We start from the raw sequence: 24219 nt of genomic DNA, 5'->3' as shown, positions 1-24219 counted from the left end.
TTACAATTCTGATGGCTATTGGTGCTGCAGTGTGGGGGCAACAATTTCACCATTGTGGACAGTATTAGAAAGGCACGTATGAGAAGAGTGGTAGGGGTTAGACAGGGCACATGTCTCTCGCCTCTGTGCTGTTTGTTTTAAGTCGATATGATCAGCTGGTCATATCGAAAACCCTTGATTTACTTTTTCCCCCATTGCGTAGGAAATCAGGCACTGACTTACCTAAATGTATTTTCTCAAGGGACGGAGAGGAGTAAAGCCTTTACAGATCTAGTATAAGTATTAGAATTTAATTAAATCTTAGCATATTTTTTTCAAATAGATTTTTATTTGCATCTGAAAACTTACATTCAAGTTGAGCTAAGTCCTTATATCACTAAAGGGAGAGAATAAAAAAAAATAGTGTTTGGAACACATGCCATTGAACCTAAAAAGAGTATCGCAGTTTGAAATTAGAATTAACATACCAATAACTCTTAAATGAGAACAGTGCTGAAGGGAATAAGGGTGGATGGGCGAAGCATTGAAATATTCCTACAATACTCGCCTAAAAAGGCACTAATAACACTTCAGAAAATGTAGAAGTAACAGATGTTCCGTATAGTTTGCACCCTCTGAAACCGTGACAACAAAGTACCAGTTCTATTCAGCCACAGTCAGCCATTCTGCCTCAGCAGGCCCTTTAAGAATTTCTGTTTCCCCCATTGGGTAAAGAGCCAGTTCTTTCTACCACTTGTGCCTGTGCTGAGCCATAAAGGGTTTTCTCGGCTCCTCCAAATTTCTTTTTTTCCTTTGCTGTTGCTAGAGACACGCCAGGAAACACCTACATTCTCTGACCCCTGTATAGAAATTGTCGTCTTGTCCCAAAATCCTTTTCATCGATATTTGACCCCTTGGACAGAATGCGGAAAGGTCTGCACAGAATAATGGCCTCCAATAAGGGCTTACCCCTCAGGTTAGACAGGCGTCCTCTTTGTCCTTTAATTCTCCTGAGTCCTTGACAGTAGGTAGCCATGGAGTCTCAAAGTCTGCACCCTCTTCATCTTTTACTGTCTGTCCAGCCTGTTCTCTAACTGAACAATACTACTCACTGCTCAGTTCTGAAATTCAGCTGTCCTGTAATTTGTGTCTAGTTGCTGAGTAATACAGTCACTGGCAGTGGAGCAGACTGGCTCTAGCCTATACAGCGTCATTTTATTGGTAGTGTCCTTTGCTGGCATTACTTTCAATTTTGGATACCACGCTGCCTTCCCTTCTTTGCATGTTTTCCACAGGAGATATCAAAGGTCTTTCTCCTTTAAACGTGCCAACCATGGAATCGCCCTCCTCATTGTCCTCGCATGTTGCACCACCTGAGGAGGGGGACTGTTGGTGAAAAATGTGAGCGCAGGGGGGCCTCTGCCTGTGTTCAGGAAACCCTGTTGGGAGCACAACGTGAGTAATTTTGTGACTTCCGATGGGTTGTCTATCTCTGGCGCTGTCATCATCACCTGGTCTATAGTGCAGGGTGGCTTGGAGGGCACCCAACCTTAAATTCGTATCTGAATGCAGCGCTTCCTGGTCATAGGATCCAACCTGTGAGAACCACTTGACCCTGCCCCCCCTTATATATTGACCGCCCCCCCCCTCCTCCCCATATATATTCTCTTCATCTTTCAGTCTGTCTCCTGGCCACAGGTACTCTCCCCACAACTACTGGATCGATAGCAGAACACTTTGTCAGTCAAGGCCTGGAGAGCTTTCAGCCCATGCAGATAATGTGCCACTTAGTCCACCTCTTGGTTGTGGCACAGAGGGTGATTGTGCTCAATTTTGTTTTACTACAGGGCTGTTCCTCAGATCACTGAAGGAGTCAGTAGGGCCCAGGAAAAAAATAAATATATATGTATGTATGTATGTATATATATATATATATATATATATATGTTCGATGGCATCTGTCGCTGTAGATACGCATGTTTTGCATAGCTCGCCATCTGGTGTTGGGCCGGAGTGTTACAAGTTGTTTTTCTTCGAAGAAGTCTTTCGAGTCACGGGACCGAGTGACTCCTCCTTTTGTCTCCATTGCGCATGGGCGTCGACTCCATCTTCGATTGTTTTTTTCCGCCATCGGGTTCGGACATGTTCCTGTCGCTCCGAGTTTCGGAACGGAAAGATAGCTAATTTCGGAAGATTTTAGTCGGTATTGTTGCGTTCGGGGTCGGCGTAGTTAGATTCAACACCGCGTCTAAGATCGAAGAGCTCCGGTGCCCTTCGGGGTAATTTTTTCGATCCCCCGTCGGGGCCTGGTCGGCCCGACCGCGTGCAGAAGAACGCCGATGGAACGGACCCCGTTCCGTTTCTGTCCCAAATGCCACAATAAATACCCCTATACAGACCAACACTTGGTCTGCAACCTGTGCCTGTCACCTGAGCACAGTGAAGACACCTGCGAGGCCTGTCGTGCGTTCCGGTCCCGAAAAACTCTCAGAGACCGTCGAGCCAGAAGACTTCAGATGGCGTCCGCGCCGACAGCCCACCGGGAGTTCGAGGAACAAGAAGAGGAGGGAACCTTTTCGATCCAAGAATCGGACTCCGAAGGATTCGACGATACACAAACCGTGAGTAGGATGTCGAAAACCACTCAAAAGAAGATTTACAAGGCCCAGGGGACGCCACTGCCACCAGGCCATGGCTCGACCCATAAATTCGGTGACCGACCGTCGGCACCGAAAAAGGCCCAAACAGTGCCGAGATCGTCCGACTCCGGTCGAGACACCGGCACGCAGCCTTCTCGGGACCGAGAAAGTGCTGGAGACAAGCATCGACACCGAGATACCGGTGTAGACACGGCTCGACGCCGAGACAGCGGCACCGAAGAAGATCGACGCCGAGAGGTTTCGGCCCCGAAAAAGAAAAAAGTCTCCTCTGAGCCGAAAAAAGATGCAGACAGGATTTCGGTGCCAAAACAAACTGCAACCGACCCAGTTTCAGGCTCTTATACAGAAGAGCACTCGCTAACCTCCCAAATGCAAAAGCATAGGTTTGAGGAAGAACTACACTCAACGGATGTAGACCATACGCAAAAGCGTATTTTCATACAGCAGGGGACAGGAAAAATAAGCACCCTTCCCCCTATTAGAAGAAAGAGAAGATTGGAGTTCCAAACTGAACAAACACCACAAACAAAAGTGGTGAAAAAAGTTACCCCACCACCCTCTCCTCCACCTGTGATTAACGTCTCACCAGCACAAACTCCATCACATTCCCCAGCTCACACCACCATGAGCCAGGGTGACCAAGATCAAGACGCATGGGACTTATACGACGCCCCAGTGTCAGATAACAGTCCGGAGGCATACCCTAAGAAGCCATCTCCACCAGAGGACAGCACTGCGTATTCTCAAGTGGTGGCTAGAGCAGCACAATTTCACAATGTAAGCCTCCACTCAGAACAGGTCGAGGATGACTTTTTATTCAACACACTCTTCTCCACCCACAGCTCCTACCAAAGCCTGCCTATGCTCCCTGGTATGCTCCGGCACGCAAAAGAAATCTTTAAGGAGCCGGTCAAAAGTAGGGCAATCACACCAAGAGTGGAAAAGAAGTATAAGGCGCCTCCTACAGACCCGGCTTTCATCACTACACAGCTGCCACCAGACTCTGTCGTTGTAGGAGCAGCTAGGAAAAGGGCCAACTCCCACACATCTGGAGATGCACCACCCCCAGATAAAGAAAGCCGCAAGTTCGATGCAGCTGGTAAAAGAGTCGCAGCACAAGCTGCAAACCAGTGGCGCATCGCTAACTCCCAGGCACTACTTGCGCGCTAAGACGGAACCCATTGGGATGAGATGCAACATCTCATTGACCATCTGCCCAAGGACCTACAAAATAGGGCAAAACAAGTGGTTGAGGAGGGACAGACCATTTCCAACAACCAAATCCGCTCCTCCATGGACGCTGCAGATACAGCTGCACGGACAATTAATACATCTGTAACTATCAGAAGGCATGCATGGCTCCGAACGTCTGGATTTAAACCAGAGATTCAGCAAGCAGTTCTCAATATGCCTTTTAACGAAAAAGAACTGTTCGGTCCAGAAGTGGACACAGCGATTGAGAAACTCAAAAAAGACACGGACACTGCTAAAGCCATGGGCGCACTCTACTCCCCGCAGAGCAGAGGGAATTACAGCACATTCCGTAAAACACCCTTTACAGGGGGGTTTCGGGGTCAGAGCACACAAGCCAGCACCTCACAGGCAACACCGTCCAGTTACCAGGGACAGTACAGAGGAGGTTTTCGGGGACAATATAGAGGAGGGCAATTCCCTAGGAATAGAGGAAAATTTCAAAGCCCCAAAACCCCTACTACTAAGCAGTGACTCACATGTCACTCACCCCCTCCACACAACACCAGTGGGGGGAAGAATAAGTCATTATTACAAAGCATGGGAGGAAATCACTACAGACACTTGGGTTCTAGCAATTATCCAACATGGTTATTGCATAGAATTTCTACAATTCCCTCCAAACATACCACCAAAAGCACAAAATTTGACAAAACATCATTCCAATCTCCTGGAGATAGAAGTGCAGGCACTATTGCAAAAGAATGCAATCGAATTAGTGCCAAACACACAAATAAACACAGGAGTTTACTCACTGTACTTTCTGATACCAAAGAAGGACAAAACGCTGAGACCAATCATAGACCTCAGAATAGTGAACACATTCATCAAATCAGACCACTTTCACATGGTCACACTACAAGAAGTATTACCATTGCTAAAACTACACGACTACATGTCAACTTTAGACCTCAAGGACGCGTATTTCCATATACCAATACACCCATCGCACAGGAAATACCTAAGGTTTGTATTCAAAGGAATACATTACCAATTCAAGGTACTGCCTTTCGGATTAACAACCGCACCAAGAGTCTTTTCCAAATGTCTAGCGGTAGTCGCTGCACACATCAGAAGGCAGCAAATACATGTGTTCCCATATCTAGACGACTGGCTAATCAAGGCCCATTCGTTAATAGAGTGCTCAAATCACACAAATCAGATCATACAAACCCTCTTCAAACTAGGGTTCACCGTCAACTTCACAAAATCCAACATTCTGCCGTGCAAGGTACAACAATACCTAGGAGCCATAATAGACACAACAAAAGGAGTAGCCACTCCAAGTCCCCAAAGAATTCAAAATTTCAACACCATCATACAACGCATGTATCCAACACAAAAGATACAAGCAAAGATGATATTACAACTCCTAGGCATGATGTCTTCATGCATAGCCATTGTCCCAAACGCAAGACTGCACATGAGGCCCTTACAACAGTGCCTAGCATCACAGTGGTCTCAAGCACAGGGTCATCTTCTAGATCTGGTGTTAATAGACCGCCAAACTTACCTCTCGCTTCTGTGGTGGAACAACATAAATTTAAACAAAGGGCGGCCTTTCCAAGACCCAGTGCCACAATACGTAATAACAACAGATGCTTCCATGACAGGGTGGGGAGCACACCTCGATCAACACAGCATACAAGGACAATGGAACGTACATCAAACAAAACTGCATATAAATCACCTAGAACTTCTAGCAGTTTTTCAAGCACTAAAAGCTTTCCAACCAATAATAGTTCACAAATACATTCTCGTCAAGACAGACAACATGACAACAATGTATTATCTAAACAAGCAAGGGGGGGACACACTCCACGCAGTTAAGCCTGCTAGCACAAAAAATTTGGCGTTGGGCAATTCACAACCAAATTCGCCTAATAGCACAATTTATACCAGGGATCCAAAATCAACTCGCAGACAACCTCTCTCGAGATCACCAACAGGTCCACGAATGGGAAATTCACCCCCAAATTCTGAACACCTATTTCAAACTCTGGGGAACACCTCAAATAGACTTGTTTGCGACGAAGGAGAACGCAAAATGCCAAAACTTCGCATCCAGATACCCACACAAACAGTCCCAAGGCAATGCCCTATTGATGAACTGGTCAGGGATATTTGCTTACGCTTTTCCTCCTCTCCCTCTCCTTCCTTACCTGGTAAACAAACTCAGTCAAAACAAACTCAAACTCATATTAATAGCACCAACTTGGGCAAGGCAACCCTGGTACACAACGCTGCTAGACCTATCAGTAGTACCCTACATCAAATTGCCCAACAGGCCAGATCTGTTGACACAACACAACCAAAAGATCAGACACCCAGATCCAGCATCGCTGAATCTAGCAATCTGGCTCCTGAGATCCTAGAATTCGGGCACTTACAACTTACCCAAGAATGTATGGAAGTCATAAAGCAAGCCAGAAGGCCATCCACCAGGCACTGCTATGCAAGTAAATGGAAGAGGTTTGTTTGCTACTGCCATATTAATCAAATACAACCTTTACACACAACTCCAGAACATGTAGTTGGCTACTTGCTTCACTTACAAAAATCTAACCTGGCTTTCTCTTCCATTAAAATACACCTTGCAGCAATATCTGCATACCTGCAGACTACCTATTCAACTTCCCTATATAAGATACCAGTCATTAAAGCATTCATGGAGGGCCTTAGGAGAATTATACCACCAAGAACACCACCTGTTCCTTCATGGAACCTAAATGTTGTCCTAACTAGACTTATGGGTCCACCTTTTGAACCCATGCACTCCTGCGAAATACAGTTCCTAACCTGGAAGGTTGCATTTCTCATCGCCATTACTTCCCTAAGAAGAGTAAGCGAGATTCAGGCGTTTACAATACAAGAACCTTTTATATAACTACACAAGAATAAGGTCGTCCTAAGGACTAATCCTAAATTTTTGCCAAAGGTTATTTCACCGTTCCATCTAAATCAAACAGTGGAACTTCCAGTGTTCTTTCCACAGCCAGATACCGTAGCTGAAAGGGCACTGTAGGAAGTTGGCTCTGTATGTGTTATTTCAAAGTAAGGAATAGCATGCACAGAGTCCAAGGGTTCCCCTTAGAGGTAAAATAGTGGTAAAAATAGATAATACTAATGCTCTATTTTGTGGTAGTGTGGTCGAGCAGTAGGCTTATCCAAGGAGTAGTGTTAAGCATTTGTTGTACATACACATAGACAATAAATGAGGTACACACACTCAGAGACAAATCCAGCCAATAGGTTTTTGTATAGAAAAATATCTTTTCTTAGTTTATTTTAAGAACCACAGGTTCAAATTCTACATGTAATATCTCATTCGAAAGGTATTGCAGGTAAGTACTTTAGGAACTTTAAATCATAAAAATTGCATGTATACTTTTCAAGTTATTGACAAATAGCTGTTTTAAAAGTGGACACTTAGTGCAATTTTCACAGTTCCTAGGGGAGGTAAGTATTTGTTAGGTTAACCAAGTAAGTAAGACACTTACAGGGTTCAGTTCTTGGTCCAAGGTAGCCCACCGTTGGGGGTTCAGAGCAACCCCAAAGTTACCACACCAGCAGCTCAGGGCCGGTCAGGTGCAGAGTTCAAAGTGGTGCCCAAAACACATAGGCTAGAATGGAGAGAAGGGGGTGCCCCGGTTCCGGTCTGCTTGCAGGTAAGTACCCGCGTCTTCGGAGGGAAGACCAGGGGGGTTTTGTAGGGCACCGGGGGACACACAAGCCCACACAGAAATTTCACCCTCAGCAGCGCGGGGGCGGCCGGGTGCAGTGTAGGAACAGGCGTCGGGTTCGCAATGTTAGTCTATGAGAGATCTCGGGATCTCTTCAGCGCTGCAGGCAGGCAAGGGGGGGATTCCTCGGGGAAACCTCCACTTGGGTAAGGGAGAGGGACTCCTGGGGGTCACTTCTCCAGTGAAAGTCCGGTCCTTCAGGTCCTGGGGGCTGCGGGTGCAGGGTCTCTCCCAGGCGTCGGGACTTTGGATTCAAAGAGTCGCGGTCAGGGGAAGCCTCGGGATTCCCTCTGCAGGCGGCGCTGTGGGGGCTCAGGGGGGACAGGTTTTGGTACTCACAGTATCAGAGTAGTCCTGGGGTCCCTCCTGAGGTGTTGGATCTCCACCAGCCAAGTCGGGGTCGCCGGGTGCAGTGTTGCAAGTCTCACGCTTCTTGCGGGGAGCTTGCAGGGTTCTTTCTAGGCTGCTGGAAACAAAGTTGCAGCCTTTCTTGGAGCAGGTCCGCTGTCCTCGGGAGTTTCTTTTCTTTTCGAAGCAGGGGCAGTCCTCAGAGGATGTCGAGGTCGCTGGTCCCTTTGGAAGGCGTCGCTGGAGCAGGATCTTTGGAAGGCAGGAGACAGGCCGGTGAGTTTCTGGAGCCAAGGCAGTTGTCGTCTTCTGGTCTTCCTCTGCAGGGGTTTTCAGCTAGGCAGTCCTTCTTCTTGTAGTTGCAGGAATCTAATTTTCTAGGGTTCAGGGTAGCCCTTAAATACTAAATTTAAGGGCGTGTTTAGGTCTGGGGGGTTAGTAGCCAATGGCTACTAGCCCTGAGGGTGGGTACACCCTCTTTGTGCCTCCTCCCAAGGGGAGGGGGTCACAATCCTAACCCTATTGGGGGAATCCTCCATCTGCAAGATGGAGGATTTCTAAAAGTCAGAGTCACCTCAGCTCAGGACACCTTAGGGGCTGTCCTGACTGGCCAGTGACTCCTCCTTGTTGCTTTCTTTGTTCCCTCCAGCCTTGCCGCCAAAAGTGGGGGCCGTGGCCGGAGGGGGCAGGCAACTCCACTAAGCTGGAGTGCCCTGCTGGGCTGTGACAAAGGGTTGAGCCTTTGAGGCTCACCGCCAGGTGTCACAGCTCCTGCCTGGGGGAGGTGTTAGCATCTCCACCCAGTGCAGGCTTTGTTACTGGCCTCAGAGTGACAAAGGCACTCTCCCCATGGGGCCAGCAACATGTCTCTGGTGTGGCAGGCTGCTGGAACTAGTCAGCCTACACAGACAGTCGGTTAAGTTTCAGGGGGCACCTCTAAGGTGCCCTCTGTGGTGTATTTTACAATAAAATGTACACTGGCATCAGTGTGCATTTATTGTGCTGAGAAGTTTGATACCAAACTTCCCAGTTTTCAGTGTAGCCATTATGGTGCTGTGGAGTTCGTGTTTGACAGACTCCCAGACCATATACTCTTATGGCTACCCTGCACTTACAATGTCTAAGGTTTTGTTTAGACACTGTAGGGGTACCATGCTCATGCACTGGTACCCTCACCTATGGTATAGTGCACCCTGCCTTAGGGCTGTAAGGCCTGCTAGAGGGGTGTCTTACCTATACTGCATAGGCAGTGAGAGGCTGGCATGGCACCCTGAGGGGAGTGCCATGTCGACTTACTCGTTTTGTCCTCACTAGCACACACAAGCTGGCAAGCAGTGTGTCTGTGCTGAGTGAGAGGTCTCCAGGGTGGCATAAGACATGCTGCAGCCCTTAGAGACCTTCCTTGGCATCAGGGCCCTTGGTACTAGAAGTACCAGTTACAAGGGACTTATCTGGATGCCAGGGTCTGCCAATTGTGGATACAAAAGTACAGGTTAGGGAAAGAACACTGGTGCTGGGGCCTGGTTAGCAGGCCTCAGCACACTTTCAATTGTAAACATAGCATCAGCAAAGGCAAAAAGTCAGGGGGCAACCATGCCAAGGAGGCATTTCCTTACACAACCCCCCCCCAAACGAAAGAGGATGAGACTAACCTTTCCCAAGAGAGTCTTCATTTTCTAAGTGGAAGAACCTGGAAAGGCCATCTGCATTGGCATGGGCAGTCCCAGGTCTGTGTTCCACTATAAAGGCCATTCCCTGTAGGGAGATGGACCACCTCAACAGTTTAGGATTTTCACCTTTCATTTGCATCAGCCATTTGAGAGGTCTGTGGTCAGTTTGAACTAGGAAGTGAGTCCCAAAGAGGTATGGTCTCAGCTTCTTCAGGGACCAAACCACAGCAAAGGCCTCCCTCTCAATGGCACTCCAACGCTGCTCCCTGGGGAGTAACCTCCTGCTAATGAAAGCAACAGGCTGGTCAAGGCCATCATCATTTGTTTGGGACAAAACTGCCCCTATCCCATGTTCAGAGGCATCAGTCTGCACAATGAACTGCTTAGAATAATCTGGAGCTTTTAGAACTGGTGCTGAGCACATTGCCTGTTTCAGGGTGTCAAAGGCCTGTTGGCATTCCACAGTCCAGTTCACTTTCTTGGGCATTTTCTTGGAGGTGAGTTCAGTGAGGGCTGTCACAATGGATCCATATCCCTTCACAAACCTCCTGTAATACCCAGTCAAGCCAAGGAATGCCCTGACTTGAGTCTGGGTTTTTGGAGCTACCCAGTCCAGAATAGTCTGGATCTTGGGTTGGAGTGGCTGAACTTGGCCTCCACCTACAAGGTGGCCCAAGTAAACCACAGTTCCCTGCCCTATCTGGCATTTGGATGCCTTGATAGAGAGGCCTGCAGATTGCAGAGCCTTCAAAACCTTCTTCAGGTGGACCAGGTGATCCTGCCAGGTGGAGCTAAAGACAGCAATATCATCAAGATAAGCTGTGCTAAAGGACTCCAAGCCAGCAAGGACTTGATTCACCAACCTTTGGAAGGTGGCAGGGGCATTCTTTAAACCAAAGGGCATAACAGTAAACTGATAATGCCCATCAGGTGTGGAGAATGCTGTTTTCTCTTTTGCTCCAGGTGCCATTTTTATTTGCCAGTACCCTGCTGTCAAGTCAAAGGTACTTAAGAATTTGGCAGCACCTAATTTGTCTATGAGCTCATCAGCTCTTGGAATTGGATGAGCATCTGTCTTGGTGACAGAATTGAGCCCTCTGTAGTCCACACAAAACCTCATCTCTTTCTTTCCATCTTTGGTGTGAGGTTTGGGGACTAAGACCACTGGGCTAGCCCAGGGGCTGTCAGAGCGCTCAATTACTCCCAATTCCAGCATCTTGTGGACTTCCACCTTGATGCTTTCCTTAACATGGTCAGATTGTCTAAAGATTTTGTTCTTGACAGGCATGCTGTCTCCTGTGTCCACATCATGGGTACACAGGTGTGTCTGACCAGGGGTTAAGGAGAAGAGTTCAGGAAACTGTTGTAGGACTCTCCTACAATCAGCTTGCTGTTGGCCAGAGAGGGTGTCTGAGTAGATCACTCCATCTACTGTGCCATCTTTTGGGTCTGATGACAGAAGATCAGGGAGAGGTTCACTCTCTGCCTCCTGATCCTCATCTGTTACCATCAACAGATTCACATCAGCCCTGTCATGGAAGAGCTTAAGGCGGTTCACATGGATCACCCTTTTGGGGCTCCTGCTTGTGCCCAGGTCCACCAGGTAGGTGACCTGACTCTTCCTTTCTAGCACTGGGTAAGGGCCACTCCATTTGTCCTGGAGTGCCCTGGGAGCCACAGGCTCCAGAACCCAGACTTTCTGCCCTGGTTGGAACTCAACCAGTGCAGCCTTTTGGTCATACCAAAACTTCTGGAGCTGTTGGCTGGCCTCAAGGTTTTTTGTTGCCTTTTCCATGTACTCTGCCATTCTAGAGCGAAGGCCAAGTGTAGGAAGTTGGCTCTGTATGCACTATTTCAAAGTAAGGAATAGTATGCACAGAGTCCAAGGGTTCCCCTTAGAGGTAAGATAGTGGCAAAAAGAGATAATACTAATGCTCTATTTTGTGGTAGTGTGGTCGAGCAGTAGGCTTATCCAAGGAGTAGTGTTAAGCATTTGTTGTACATACACATAGACAATAAATGAGGTACACACACTCAGAGACAAATCCAGCCAATAGGTTTTTATATAGAAAAATATCTTTTCTTAGTTTATTTTAAGAACCACAGGTTCAAATTCTACATGTAATATCTCATTCGAAAGGTATTGCAGGTAAGTACTTTAGGAACTTCAAATCGTCAAAATTGCATGTATACTTTTCAGGTTATTCACAATTAGCTGTTTTAAAAGTGGACACTTTTCACAGTTCCTAGGGGAGGTAAGTATTTGTTAGGTTAACCAGGTAAGTAAGACACTTACAGGGCTTAGTTCTTGGTCCAAGGTAGCCCACCGTTGGGGGTTCAGAGCAACCCCAAAGTTACCACACCAGCAGCTCAGGGCCGGTCAGGTGCAGAGTTCAAAGTGGTGCCCAAAACACATAGGCTAGAATGGAGAGAAGGGGGTGCCCCGGTTCCGGTCTGCTTGCAGGTAAGTACCCGCGTCTTCGGAGGGCAGACCAGGGGGGTTTTGTAGGGCACCGGGGGGGACACAAGCCCACACAGAAATTTCACCCTCAGCAGCGCGGGGGCGGCCGGGTGCAGTGTAGGAACAGGCGTCGGGTTCGCAATGTTAGTCTATGAGAGATCTCGGGATCTCTTCAGCGCTGCAGGCAGGCAAGGGGGGGATTCCTCGGGGAAACCTCCACTTGGGTAAGGGAGAGGGACTCCTGGGGGTCACTTCTCCAGTGAAAGTCCGGTCCTTCAGGTCCTGGGGGCTGCGGGTGCAGGGTCTCTCCCAGGCGTCGGGACTTTGGATTCAAAGAGTCGCGGTCAGGGGAAGCCTCGGGATTCCCTCTGCAGGCGGCGCTGTGGGGGCTCAGGGGGGACAGGTTTTGGTACTCACAGTATCAGAGTAGTCCTGGGGTCCCTCCTGAGGTGTTGGATCTCCACCAGCCGAGTCGGGGTCGCCGGGTGCAGTGTTGCAAGTCTCACGCTTCTTGCGGGGAGCTTGCAGGGTTCTTTCTAGGCTGCTGGAAACAAAGTTGCAGCCTTTCTTGGAGCAGGTCCGCTGTCCTCGGGAGTTTCTTGTCTTTTCGAAGCAGGGGCAGTCCTCAGAGGATGTCGAGGTCGCTGGTCCCTTTGGAAGGCGTCGCTGGAGCAGGATCTTTGGAAGGCAGGAGACAGGCCGGTGAGTTTCTGGAGCCAAGGCAGTTGTCGTCTTCTGGTCTTCCTCTGCAGGGGTTTTCAGCTAGGCAGTCCTCCTTCTTGTAGTTGCAGGAATCTAATTTTCTAGGGTTCAGGGTAGCCCTTAAATACTAAATTTAAGGGCGTGTTTAGGTCTGGGGGGTTAGTAGCCAATGGCTACTAGCCCTGATGGTGGGTACACCCTCTTTGTGCCTCCTCCCAAGGGGAGGGGGTCACAATCCTAACCCTATTGGGGGAATCCTCCATCTGCAAGATGGAGGATTTCTAAAAGTTAGAGTCACTTCAGCTCAGGACACCTTAGGGGCTGTCCTGACTGGCCAGTGACTCCTCCTTGTTGCTTTCTTTGTTCCCTCCAGCCTTGCCGCCAAAAGTGGGGGCCGTGGCCGGAGGGGGCGGGCAACTCCACTAAGCTGGAGTGCCCTGCTGGGCTGTGACAAAGGGGTGAGCCTTTGAGGCTCACCGCCAGGTGTCACAGCTCCTGCCTGGGGGAGGTGTTAGCATCTCCACCCAGTGCAGGCTTTGTTACTGGCCTCAGAGTGACAAAGGCACTCTCCCCATGGGGCCAGCAACATGTCTCTGGTGTGGCAGGCTGCTGGAACTAGTCAGCCTACACAGACAGTCGGTTAAGTTTCAGGGGGCACCTCTAAGGTGCCCTCTGTGGTGTATTTTACAATAAAATGTACACTGGCATCAGTGTGCATTTATTGTGCTGAGAAGTTTGATACCAAACTTCCCAGTTTTCAGTGTAGCCATTATGGTGCTGTGGAGTTCGTGTTTGACAGACTCCCAGACCATATACTCTTATGGCTACCCTGCACTTACAATGTCTAAGGTTTTGTTTAGACACTGTAGGGGTACCATGCTCATGCACTGGTACCCTCACCTATGGTATAGTGCACCCTGCCTTAGGGCTGTAAGGCCTGCTAGAGGGGTGTCTTACCTATACTGCATAGGCAGTGAGAGGCTGGCATGGCACCCTGAGGGGAGTGCCATGTCGACTTACTCGTTTTGTCCTCACTAGCACACACAAGCTGGCAAGCAGTGTGTCTGTGCTGAGTGAGAGGTCTCCAGGGTGGCATAAGACATGCTGCAGCCCTTAGAGACCTTCCTTGGCATCAGGGCCCTTGGTACTAGAAGTACCAGTTACAAGGGACTTATCTGGATGCCAGGGTCTGCCAATTGTGGATACAAAAGTACAGGTTAGGGAAAGAACACTGGTGCTGGGGCCTGGTTAGCAGGCCTCAGCACACTTTCAATTGTAAACATAGCATCAGCAAAGGCAAAAAGTCAGGGGGCAACCATGCCAAGGAGGCATTTCCTTACAGGCACTACATACATTAGATGTCAAAAGAGCATTAATGTATTACATTGACAGAACAAAGAACATCAGAAAGACTAAACAACTATTTATTGCATTTCAAAAACCTCATGCAGGAAACCCAATATCAAAACAAGGTATAGCCAGATGGATAGTTAAATGCATCCAAATCTGCTACCTTAAAGCTAAACGACAGCTGCCCATTACACCAAGGGCACACTCAACCAGAAAGAAGGGTGCTACCATGGCCTTTCTAGGAAACATCCCAATGCAAGAAATATGTAAGGCAGCCACATGGTCTACGCCTCACACATTCACCAAGCACTACTGTGTAGATGTGTTATCCGCACAACAAGCCACAGTAGGTCAAGCCGTATTAAGAACATTATTTCAAACTACTTCCACTCCTACAGGCTGAGCCACCGCTTTTGGGGAGATAACTGCTTACTAGTCTATGCAAAACATGCGTATCTACAGCGACAGATGCCATCGAACTGAAAATGTCACTTACCCAGTGTACATCTGTTCGTGGCATCAGTCGCTGTAGATTCGCATGTGCCCACCCGCCTCCCCGGGAGCCTGTAGCAGTTTGGAAATTACCTTCAACTATTTGTATATGTATCATCTCAACCTTAAATAGGTACATACTTAGTCACTCCATTGCATGGGCACTATTACTACAATTCAACTCCTACCTCACCCTCTGCGGGGAAAAACAATCGAAGATGGAGTCGACGCCCATGCGCAATGGAGACAAAAGGAGGAGTCACTCGGTCCCGTGACTCGAAAGACTTCTTCGAAGAAAAACAACTTGTAACACTCCGGCCCAACACCAGATGGCGAGCTATGCAAAACATGCGAATCTACAGCGACTGATGCCACGAACAGATGTACACTGGGTAAGTGACATTTTCAATATATATATATATATATATATATATCAAAAGAAATCCCTTTCAGGGTTAGAGTGACGCATAAATTATGCAAAAAAGAGAATAGAGAACTCTGGGTAGTTCCCAAGTTTAGGTGGAGAGCAGCTCTAGTAAGGAGCACCCTGCAACACCAGCGACACTCTAGATTTGCTCACCTCAAATGTCTGTTTATCTAGCAAAGTATTTAAGCATTGGATCAGCACAGTGCTATCCACGCCGAGCTAGATAGTGACAAAGTCTTTTGCCATTTATACAGCAAAGTCTTTAAGCGTAGGTTTGACACAGTATCAACCTTGCCGAGCTGTAAAATGACAAAAGCCATTTACCACTCCAGGCACAGTATTACAGCTTTGGACTGATAAAATACCATCCAAACCAACCTGAAATGAGTAAAAGCAACCCCTGACACGTGTTTCGCTCTCATTAGAGCTCATCAGAGAGGTTTAGCTTTGTCCAGACACAAGGGAGCACCCAGTATAAATCAAAACAAATCCCTTTCAGGGTTAGAGTGACGCATAAATTATGCAAAAAAGAGAATAGAGAACTCTGGGTAGTTCCCAAGTTTAGGTGGAGAGCAGCTCTAGTAAGGAGCACCCTGCAACACCAGCAACACTCTAGATTTGCTCACCTCAAATGTCTGTTTATCTAGCAAAGTATTTAAGCATTGGATCAGCACAGTGCTATCCACGCCGAGCTAGATAATGACAGTCTTTTGCCATTTATACAGCAAAGTCTTTAAGCGTAGGTTTGACACAGTATCAACCTTGCCGAGCTGTAAAATGACAAAAGCCATTTACCACTCCAGGCACAGTATTACAGCTTTGGACTGATAAAATACCATCCAAGCCAACCTGAAATGAGTAAAAGCAACCCCTGACACGTGTTTCGCTCTCATTAGAGCTCATCAGAGAGGTTTAGCTTTGTCCAGACACAAGGGAGCACCCAGTATAAATCAAAACAAATCCCTTTCAGGGTTAGAGTGACGCATAAATTATGCAAAAAAAAGAATAGAGAACTCTGGGTAGTTCCCAAGTTTAGGTGGAGAGCAGCTCTAGTAAGGAGCACCCTGCAACACCAGCGACACTCTAGATTTGCTCACCTCAAATGTCTGTTTATCTAGCAAAGTATTTAAGCATTGGATCAGCACAGTGCTATCCACGCCGAGCTAGATAGTGACAAAGTCTTTTGCATTTATACAGCAAAGTCTTTAAGCGTAGGTTTGACACTGTATCAACCTTGCCGAGCTGTAAAATGGCAAAAGACTTTGTCACTATCTAGCTCGGCGTGGATAGCACTGTGCTGATCCAATGCTTAAATACTTTGCTAGATAAACAGACATTTGAGGTGAGCAAATCTAGAGTGTCGCTGGTGTTGCAGGGTGCTCCTTACTAGAGCTGCTCTCCACCTAAACTTGGGAACTACCCAGAGTTCTCTATTCTCTTTTTTGCATATATATATATATATATATATATATATATATATATATATATATATATATATATATATATATATATACACATACTCTTTCTCTCTCTCTCTCGTGCTCCTACTTCCGATGTTTGCTGACTGCTACTAAAACTTGGATATAGATTGTTTCTCCTTTGAGATTCGATGACACCTTTTTGTTGGGCTACTACACATGTTCTGTAGGTTTTTACAATCCCTTTTGTTTGGTATTACAATGCTGTATTTTATTTGGCTCATAGCTCCTTTGATCCAACAACATGAAATGAGATAGAACTGGTGACCAGAAAACCACCTACCTTATTTTTGTCACTTCGGCCAGAAGCATAAGCAAGTTGTAGTCCTCTTTCTCTGACGATCTTTATACTATGTTCCATCCAGACATGATGATCCTCAGAATATGTACTACTCTTTTTGTACCCAAACTATGTGTCTAAAGCTCTGTCCCAAAAAAACAACTCACCCTGCGTTATTTACGAATATTCATTTGAACAGTAATATGACAGTCCACTGTTGATGTAGTTTGTCACTTGCATTTTACATTTACCATGGCTCGCCATGTACGAGTTTGCTAATACAATTACAATTTATTACGCGACCCTTTTGCACAGAATGCAGACTTCTAACTCGGAGCCGAGACCGTGTCAGTGGCTTTCAGTCACCACTGGCGTGTTCTGCAAGGCAGCCACATCTCCAGCTGGCATGCTCATTTTGACAGTCATTCAAGGAACAATTTTGGCTATAACTTTAGAGCGTTGAAGTTAAGGGTTCCAGGGTATCTTCCTTTCCTCATCCACGTCCTGCTTGCATCCTGAGTTCCAATTTTAATCTCATTAAGCTGTGCAAAAAGTGATCTGCTCTTCTCCATTCTCAGGGCAGGACATCCTGTTAATCTAGAGGACAGGGTGGAGTGGGGTGGCGCACCGCCTGATTCAATGTGAAAGGCAAAAGTCACTTAGTGGATGTTCAACTGCTGTTTGTTGTCTGTAAACGCACTAAAGCAGCAAGGGTACACTTCAGAAACGGTTTTCGGTTTTAACTGCTAACATTTAAAGTGTCTTAAAGATTTTCCATGACTTTGTCATCTCTTTATGTGCTACAAACTGCAGTTGCCTGAATTGCATTTTATAAAAGAATTTGAGTTGTGACTAATTTATTTTTATTGTTTCCGAATACAGCCCAGCCAACCGGACCGTGCTGGTTTTGTCTTGCGAGCCCTGAAGTAGAAAAACACTTGGTTGTTAGTATTGGCACAAATGTGAGTACTGGCCCTGCCAATACAAGTAAAACATATAGTTGCATTGCTTGCTACGTTTTAAAATGTTTAGTTTGAGCAAAACAATTTAAAGACTACCTTTTGTCCTCCACTCTGGTAGTAAACTGTAGTCTCTTTTTATAGAACAACTTTATTGAACGTTTTGGAAAGCCTTATTATAAAAATATTATTCTTGGAATCAGTCAGATTTTGACAAGTAAACATGTTACTGTTTCCAAATAATCAAAAGTGAGAGCAAAGTAGTCATCAGCAATGACCCTGCTCTCTTCCAAAATAAGTTCAGACAACCAAATAATATTTTGTTAGTGAGAAATAGCACATTATTTTTATTTTATTGGAATTCTTCTTGTACCCCAAAATCTTTAGCAGGTTAAGAAATCTTGGTATGTTACAGTTGTATAGATCCACAATCTTAGGGAGGTATATCTAGAGATATCTCTGAGGAACTGAGCCCACTCAACTCCTCATCTACTAGGATATTTGTGCAACTTTTTATGTGGTTGGAAATTCAGATCCCTTCTGATGTGACATAATTAAACCTAAATTTGAATGGGTCCTTCGAACTGCAGATTTCTCACCATTAGAATAATCCCAGGCACCAGACTGTATCCAGTTTTTCACCAGCAATTGCTCTGTGCACAAGTAGGTGAGCACTGTTGGACTCTGCAGCGACCTCTCACTGCTCTGGAAGTGATGACTCGGAGCCACATATATGTAATACCCCTCCACACTAACATCAGTTGTTTCTTTTCCTTTGACGCAACCTGGAGCTCTGCTCTTAACTTCATTGGTTCTTTTGGCACCTTCATCCTACATACTGTGTGCCAGGGAAAATGTCCTCCAGTCCTCCTTAAAGACGTGTTATTTTGAACTGTGGCATGACAGCTGGAAGATATCGGTCACTGACCCACACGACATTCGTTTGTGATGCCTGAGTTGTGATCACAACTTGAAAGAGCACAAACAGATTGTGCTTAAACAATGATCCTCTCCAAATTCTGAGACCTTTCCCACTCCTGATTACTGGGTTGCATTCTTGCTTGATCTTCTTCAAAGTCTTCAGACTAGTCCAAGTCCTGCCATAACTTCAGAAACGCCAAACCAGATTCAGCCCCTCTTGCCATTCCTTAATAGGTTAGAAGCCTCATAGTGGTCACTTCAAGGGCTACAACTATGTCTTCTGACTTAGTTGTTTCTGGGATGGTCCGGTTGTGCCCTGTATTTCCTGGGCTGTTGTCGAATCTGCAGCAAATAGAGGCCTTCAAGGAGATTATTTTGCAGATTCCTCTTGAACTCCATATGTCCCTCTGGAGTGTCTTCGGGGCCCCATGGAGCTACAATGACCTTCAATTATACTTCTGCCAGTATGTCCCTTCTCTGTGATGACAGACCCTACTGAGCCTTCTCCTGCTACATGGAAGCACATAGTTCCATTCCAAACCTGAAGTTCACACCAGTTCCAAGTGGACAGGTGCAGGCCCTGACTCCATTGGCATCTGTGCCAGGTTTGGTCCCCTCGCCAATCTCTCAACCTTGTTAGACCAATATCATGGTATGAAATCACCAAAATGCAGCCTTTGAGTTGGATGATTCGTAGACTGTTCTTTGACTTGGCCCCCCCCTCCCCCCCCCCCAACTACTACTGGAGTTTAAAGGTTGTCTTCAGCTCAGATGTAGACTGAGTTCAAAGCCATTAAAATATACCAAATGACCATGATGACAACGAGTAGGCGGACAACGTGCTCCCTCCTGTGTACACTGATGCTGGATTTTGGTTGACGCTATAAAATGCTAGTTGGTTGGAACTACAAAATGTTAGTGGGTTGGACACATCTCCTGAGACTGAATTGTAATCTCCATCAGGTTGAACCACAGAAGAAAGTACCTCCTATGCATGGCTGAAGTCAGCTCCCCTAGTCAGTCGCCGAGTGACTGTATGGCTTTCCTCAGCCAGCATTTGACACTGGAAACCTGGTGATCCAGGTGTACACCTGCACGGTCAACCAAAAGCCTTCTCTTCTGTGCCACAATTTAGGGAGGGCAAGAGAGTATTTTCTCTGCCAGTTTGGCAATAAGGTGCCTTAGTGTGGTCAGTCTTCTAGGAGGTTGTAAACTTACTCTGGAGCATGGCTGTAAAGAAATGGCTCCCTGTTGCAGTTACCCCCCCACTTTTTGCCTGATACTGATGCTGACTTGACTAAGAAGAGTGCTGGGACCCTGCTAACCAGGCCCCAGCACCAGTGTTCCTTCACCTAAAATGTACCATTGTATCCACAATTGGCACACCCTGGCATTCAGATAAGTCCCTTGTAACTGGTACTTCTAGTACCAAGGGCCCTGATGTCAAGGAAGGTCTCTAAGGGCTGCAGCATGTCTTATGCCACCCTAGAGACCCCTCACTCAGCACAGACACACTGCTTACAAGCCTGTGTGTGCTAGTGAGAGCAAAATGAGTAAGTCGACATGGCACTCCCCTCAGGGTGCCATGCCAGCCTCTCACTGCCTATGCAGTATAGGTAAGACACCCCTCTAGCAGGCCTTACAGCCCTAAGGCAGGGTGCACTATACCATAGGTGAGGGTACCAGTGCATGAGCATGGTACCCCTACAGTGTCTAAACAAAACCTTAGACATTGTAAGTGCAGGGTAGCCATAAGAGTATATGGTCTGGGAGTCTGTTTTACACGAACTCCACAGCACCATAATGGCTACACTGAAAACTGGGAAGTTTGGTATCAAACTTCTCAGCACAATAAATGCACACTGATGCCAGTGTACATTTTATTGCAAAACACACCCCAGAGGGCACCTTAGAGGTGCCCCCTGAAACTTAACCGACTGTCTGTGTAGGCTGACTAGTTCCAGCAGCCTGCCACACCAGAGACATGTTGCTGGCCCCATGGGGAGAGTGCCTTTGTCACTCTGAGGCCAGTAACAAAGCCTGCACTGGGTGGAGATGCTAACACCTCCCCCAGGCAGGAGCTGTGACACCTGGCGGTGAGCCTCAAAGGCTCACCCCTTTGTCACAGCCCAGCAGGGCACTCCAGCTTAGTGGAGTTGCCCGCCCCCTCCGGCCACGGCCCCCACTTTTGGCGGCAAGGCTGGAGGGAACAAAGAAAGCTACAAGGAGGAGTCACTGGCCAGTCAGGACAGCCCCTAAGGTGTCCTGAGCTGAGGTGACTCTGACTTTTAGAAATCCTCCATCTTGCAGATGGAGGATTCCCCCAATAGGGTTAGGATTGTGACCCCCTCCCCTTGGGAGGAGGCACAAAGAGGGTGTACCCACCCTCAGGGCTAGTAGCCATTGGCTACTAACCCCCCAGACCTAAACACGCCCTTAAATTTAGTATTTAAGGGCTACCCTGAACCCTAGAAAATCAGATTCCTGCAACTACAAGAAGAAGGACTGCCCAGCTGAAAACCCCTGCAGCGGAAGACCAGAAGACGACAACTGCCTTGGCTCCAGAAACTCACCGGCCTGTCTCCTGCCTTCCAAAGATCCTGCTCCAGCGACGCCTTCCGAAGGGACCAGCGACCTCGACATCCTCTGAGGACTGCCCCTGCTTCGAAAAGACAAGAAACTCCCGAGGACAGCGGACCTGCTCCAAGAAAGGCTGCAACTTTGTTTCCAGCAGCTTTAAAAGAACCCTGCAAGCTCCCCGCAAGAAGCGCGAGACTTGCAACACTGCACCCGGCGACCCCGACTCGGCTGGTGGAGACCCGACACCTCAGGAGGGACCCCAGGACTACTCTGATACTGTGAGTACCAAAACCTGTCCCCCCTGAGCCCCCACAGCGCCGCCTGCAGAGGGAATCCCGAGGCTTCCCCTGACCGCGACTCTTTGAATCCTAAGTCCCGACACCTGGGAGAGACCCTGCACCCGCAGCCCCCAGGACCTGAAGGACCGGACTTTCACTGGAGGAGTGACCCCCAGGAGTCCCTCTCCCTTGACCAAGTGGAGGTTTCCCCGAGGAACCCCCCCCTTGCCTGCCTGCAGCGCTGAAGAGATCCCGAGATCTCTCATAGACTAACATTGCGAACCCGACGCTTGTTTCTACACTGCACCCGGCCGCCCCCGCGCCGCTGAGGGTGAAATTTCTGTGTGGGCTTGTGTCCCCCCCGGTGCCCTACAAAACCCCCCTGGTCTGCCCTCCGAAGACGCGGGTACTTACCTGCAAGCAGACCGGAACCGGGGCACCCCCTTCTCTCCATTCTAGCCTATGTGTTTTGGGCACCACTTTGAACTCTGCACCTGACCGGCCCTGAGCTGCTGGTGTGGTGACTTTGGGGTTGCTCTGAACCCCCAACGGTGGGCTACCTTGGACCAAGAACTAAGCCCTGTAAGTGTCTTACTTACCTGGTTAACCTAACAAATACTTACCTCCCCTAGGAACTGTGAAAATTGCATTAAGTGTCCACTTTTAAAACAGCTATTTGTGAATAACCTGAAAAGTATACATGCAATTTTGACGATTTGAAGTTCCTAAAGTACTTACCTGCAATACCTTTCGAATGAGATATTACATGTAGAATTTGAACCTGTGGTTCTTAAAATAAACTAAGAAAAGATATTTTTCTATATAAAAACCTATTGGCTGGATTTGTCTCTGAGTGTGTGTACCTCATTTATTGTCTATGTGTATGTACAACAAATGCTTAACACTACTCCTTGGATAAGCCTATTGCTCGACCACACTACCACAAAATAGAGCATTAGTATTATCTATTTTTTACCACTATTTTACCTCTAAGGGGAACCCTTGGACTCTGTGCATGCTATTCCTTACTTTGAAATAGCACATACAGAGCCAACTTCCTACATTGGTGGATCAGCGGTGGGGTACAAGACTTTGCATTTGCTGGACTACTCAGCCAATACCTGATCACACGACAAATTCCAAAATTGTCATTAGAAATTCATTTTTGCAATTTGGAAATTTTTCTAAATTCTTAAAAGTCCTGCTAGGGCCTTGTGTGTTAAGTTCCTGTTTAGCATTGTCTTTTAGAGTTTAAAAGTTTGTTAAAAGTTTGAAATTAGATTCTAGAAACAGTTTTAGATTCTTTAAAAAGTCTTCCAACTCTTAGCAAAATAATGTCTGATACAGAGATGAATGTGGTGGAACTCGACACCACACCTTACCTCCATCTTAAGATGAGGGAGCTAAGGTCTCTCTGTAATATAAAGAAAATAACCCTTGGCTCCAGACCTACCAAAATTCAGCTCCAGGAGCTGTTGGCAGAGTTTGAAAAAGCCAACCCCTCTGAGGATGACTTCACAGAGGAAGAAATTAGTGACTTGGAGGGCAATTCCCCCCTTCCAGTCCTAAATAGGGAGACCAGGGCCTCTCAAGCCCTGTCTCCAAAAATGATAGTCAGAAATGTTGCTTCCCTCACAGGAGGGTCCAGCATTTCTGAAATCACTGAGGATGCTGTAGGAAGTTGGCTCTGTATGTGCTATTTCAAAGTAAGGAATAGCATGCACAGAGTCCAAGGGTTCCCCTTAGAGGTAAAATAGTGGTAAAAATAGATAATACTAATGCTCTATTTTGTGGTAGTGTGGTCGAGCAGTAGGCTTATCCAAGGAGTAGTGTTAAGCATTTGTTGTACATACACATAGACAATAAATGAGGTACACACACTCAGAGACAAATCCAGCCAATAGGTTTTTATATAGAAAAATATCTTTTCTTAGTTTATTTTAAGAACCACAGGTTCAAATTCTACATGTAATATCTCATTCGAAAGGTATTGCAGGTAAGTACTTTAGGAACTTCAAATCATCAAAATTGCATGTATACTTTTCAAGTTATTGACAAATAGCTGTTTTAAAAGTGGACACTTAGTGCAATTTTCACAGTTCCTAGGGGAGGTAAGTATTTGTTAGTTTTACCAGGTAAGTAAGACACTTACAGGGTTCAGTTCTTGGTCCAAGGTAGCCCACCGTTGGGGGTTCAGAGCAACCCCAAAGTCACCACACCAGCAGCTCAGGGCCGGTCAGGTGCAGAGTTCAAAGTGGTGCCCAAAACACATAGGCTAGAATGGAGAGAAGGGGGTGCCCCGGTTCCGGTCTGCTTGCAGGTAAGTACCCGCGTCTTCGGAGGGCAGACCAGGGGGGTTTTGTAGGGCACCGGGGGGGACACAAGTCCACACAGAAATTTCACCCTCAGCGGCGCGGGGGCGGCCGGGTGCAGTGTAGAAACAAGCGTCGGGTTCGCAATGTTAGTCTATGAGAGATCTCGGGATCTCTTCAGCGCTGCAGGCAGGCAAGGGGGGGATTCCTCGGGGAAACCTCCACTTGGGCAAGGGAGAGGGACTCCTGGGGGTCACTTCTCCAGTGAAAGTCCGGTCCTTCAGGTCCTGGGGGCTGCGGGTGCAGGGTCTCTCCCAGGCGTCGGGAC

At 47.2% G+C, this 24219-nt stretch overlaps 1 protein-coding gene across 2 annotated transcripts in view; it reads left to right on the top strand.

The window, feature by feature from the left end:
- Window positions 1-24219, top strand: part of CWF19L1 (CWF19 like cell cycle control factor 1) — a 276784-nt gene that overhangs the window by 165624 nt on the left and 86941 nt on the right. For both annotated transcript variants that reach the window (XM_069228444.1, XM_069228445.1), the window contains one exon: window positions 17724-17803. In XM_069228444.1, coding sequence (XP_069084545.1) covers window positions 17724-17803 — 80 coding nt within the window. The remainder of the gene's footprint in view (window positions 1-17723; window positions 17804-24219) is intronic.

The sequence above is a fragment of the Pleurodeles waltl genome, chromosome 4_1, assembly GCF_031143425.1.
Source record: "Pleurodeles waltl isolate 20211129_DDA chromosome 4_1, aPleWal1.hap1.20221129, whole genome shotgun sequence".
NCBI classification, from domain to species: domain Eukaryota; kingdom Metazoa; phylum Chordata; class Amphibia; order Caudata; family Salamandridae; genus Pleurodeles; species Pleurodeles waltl.
The sequence above is the reverse complement of the archived record's forward strand: the minus strand, read 5'-3'. Positions and strand labels throughout refer to the sequence as shown.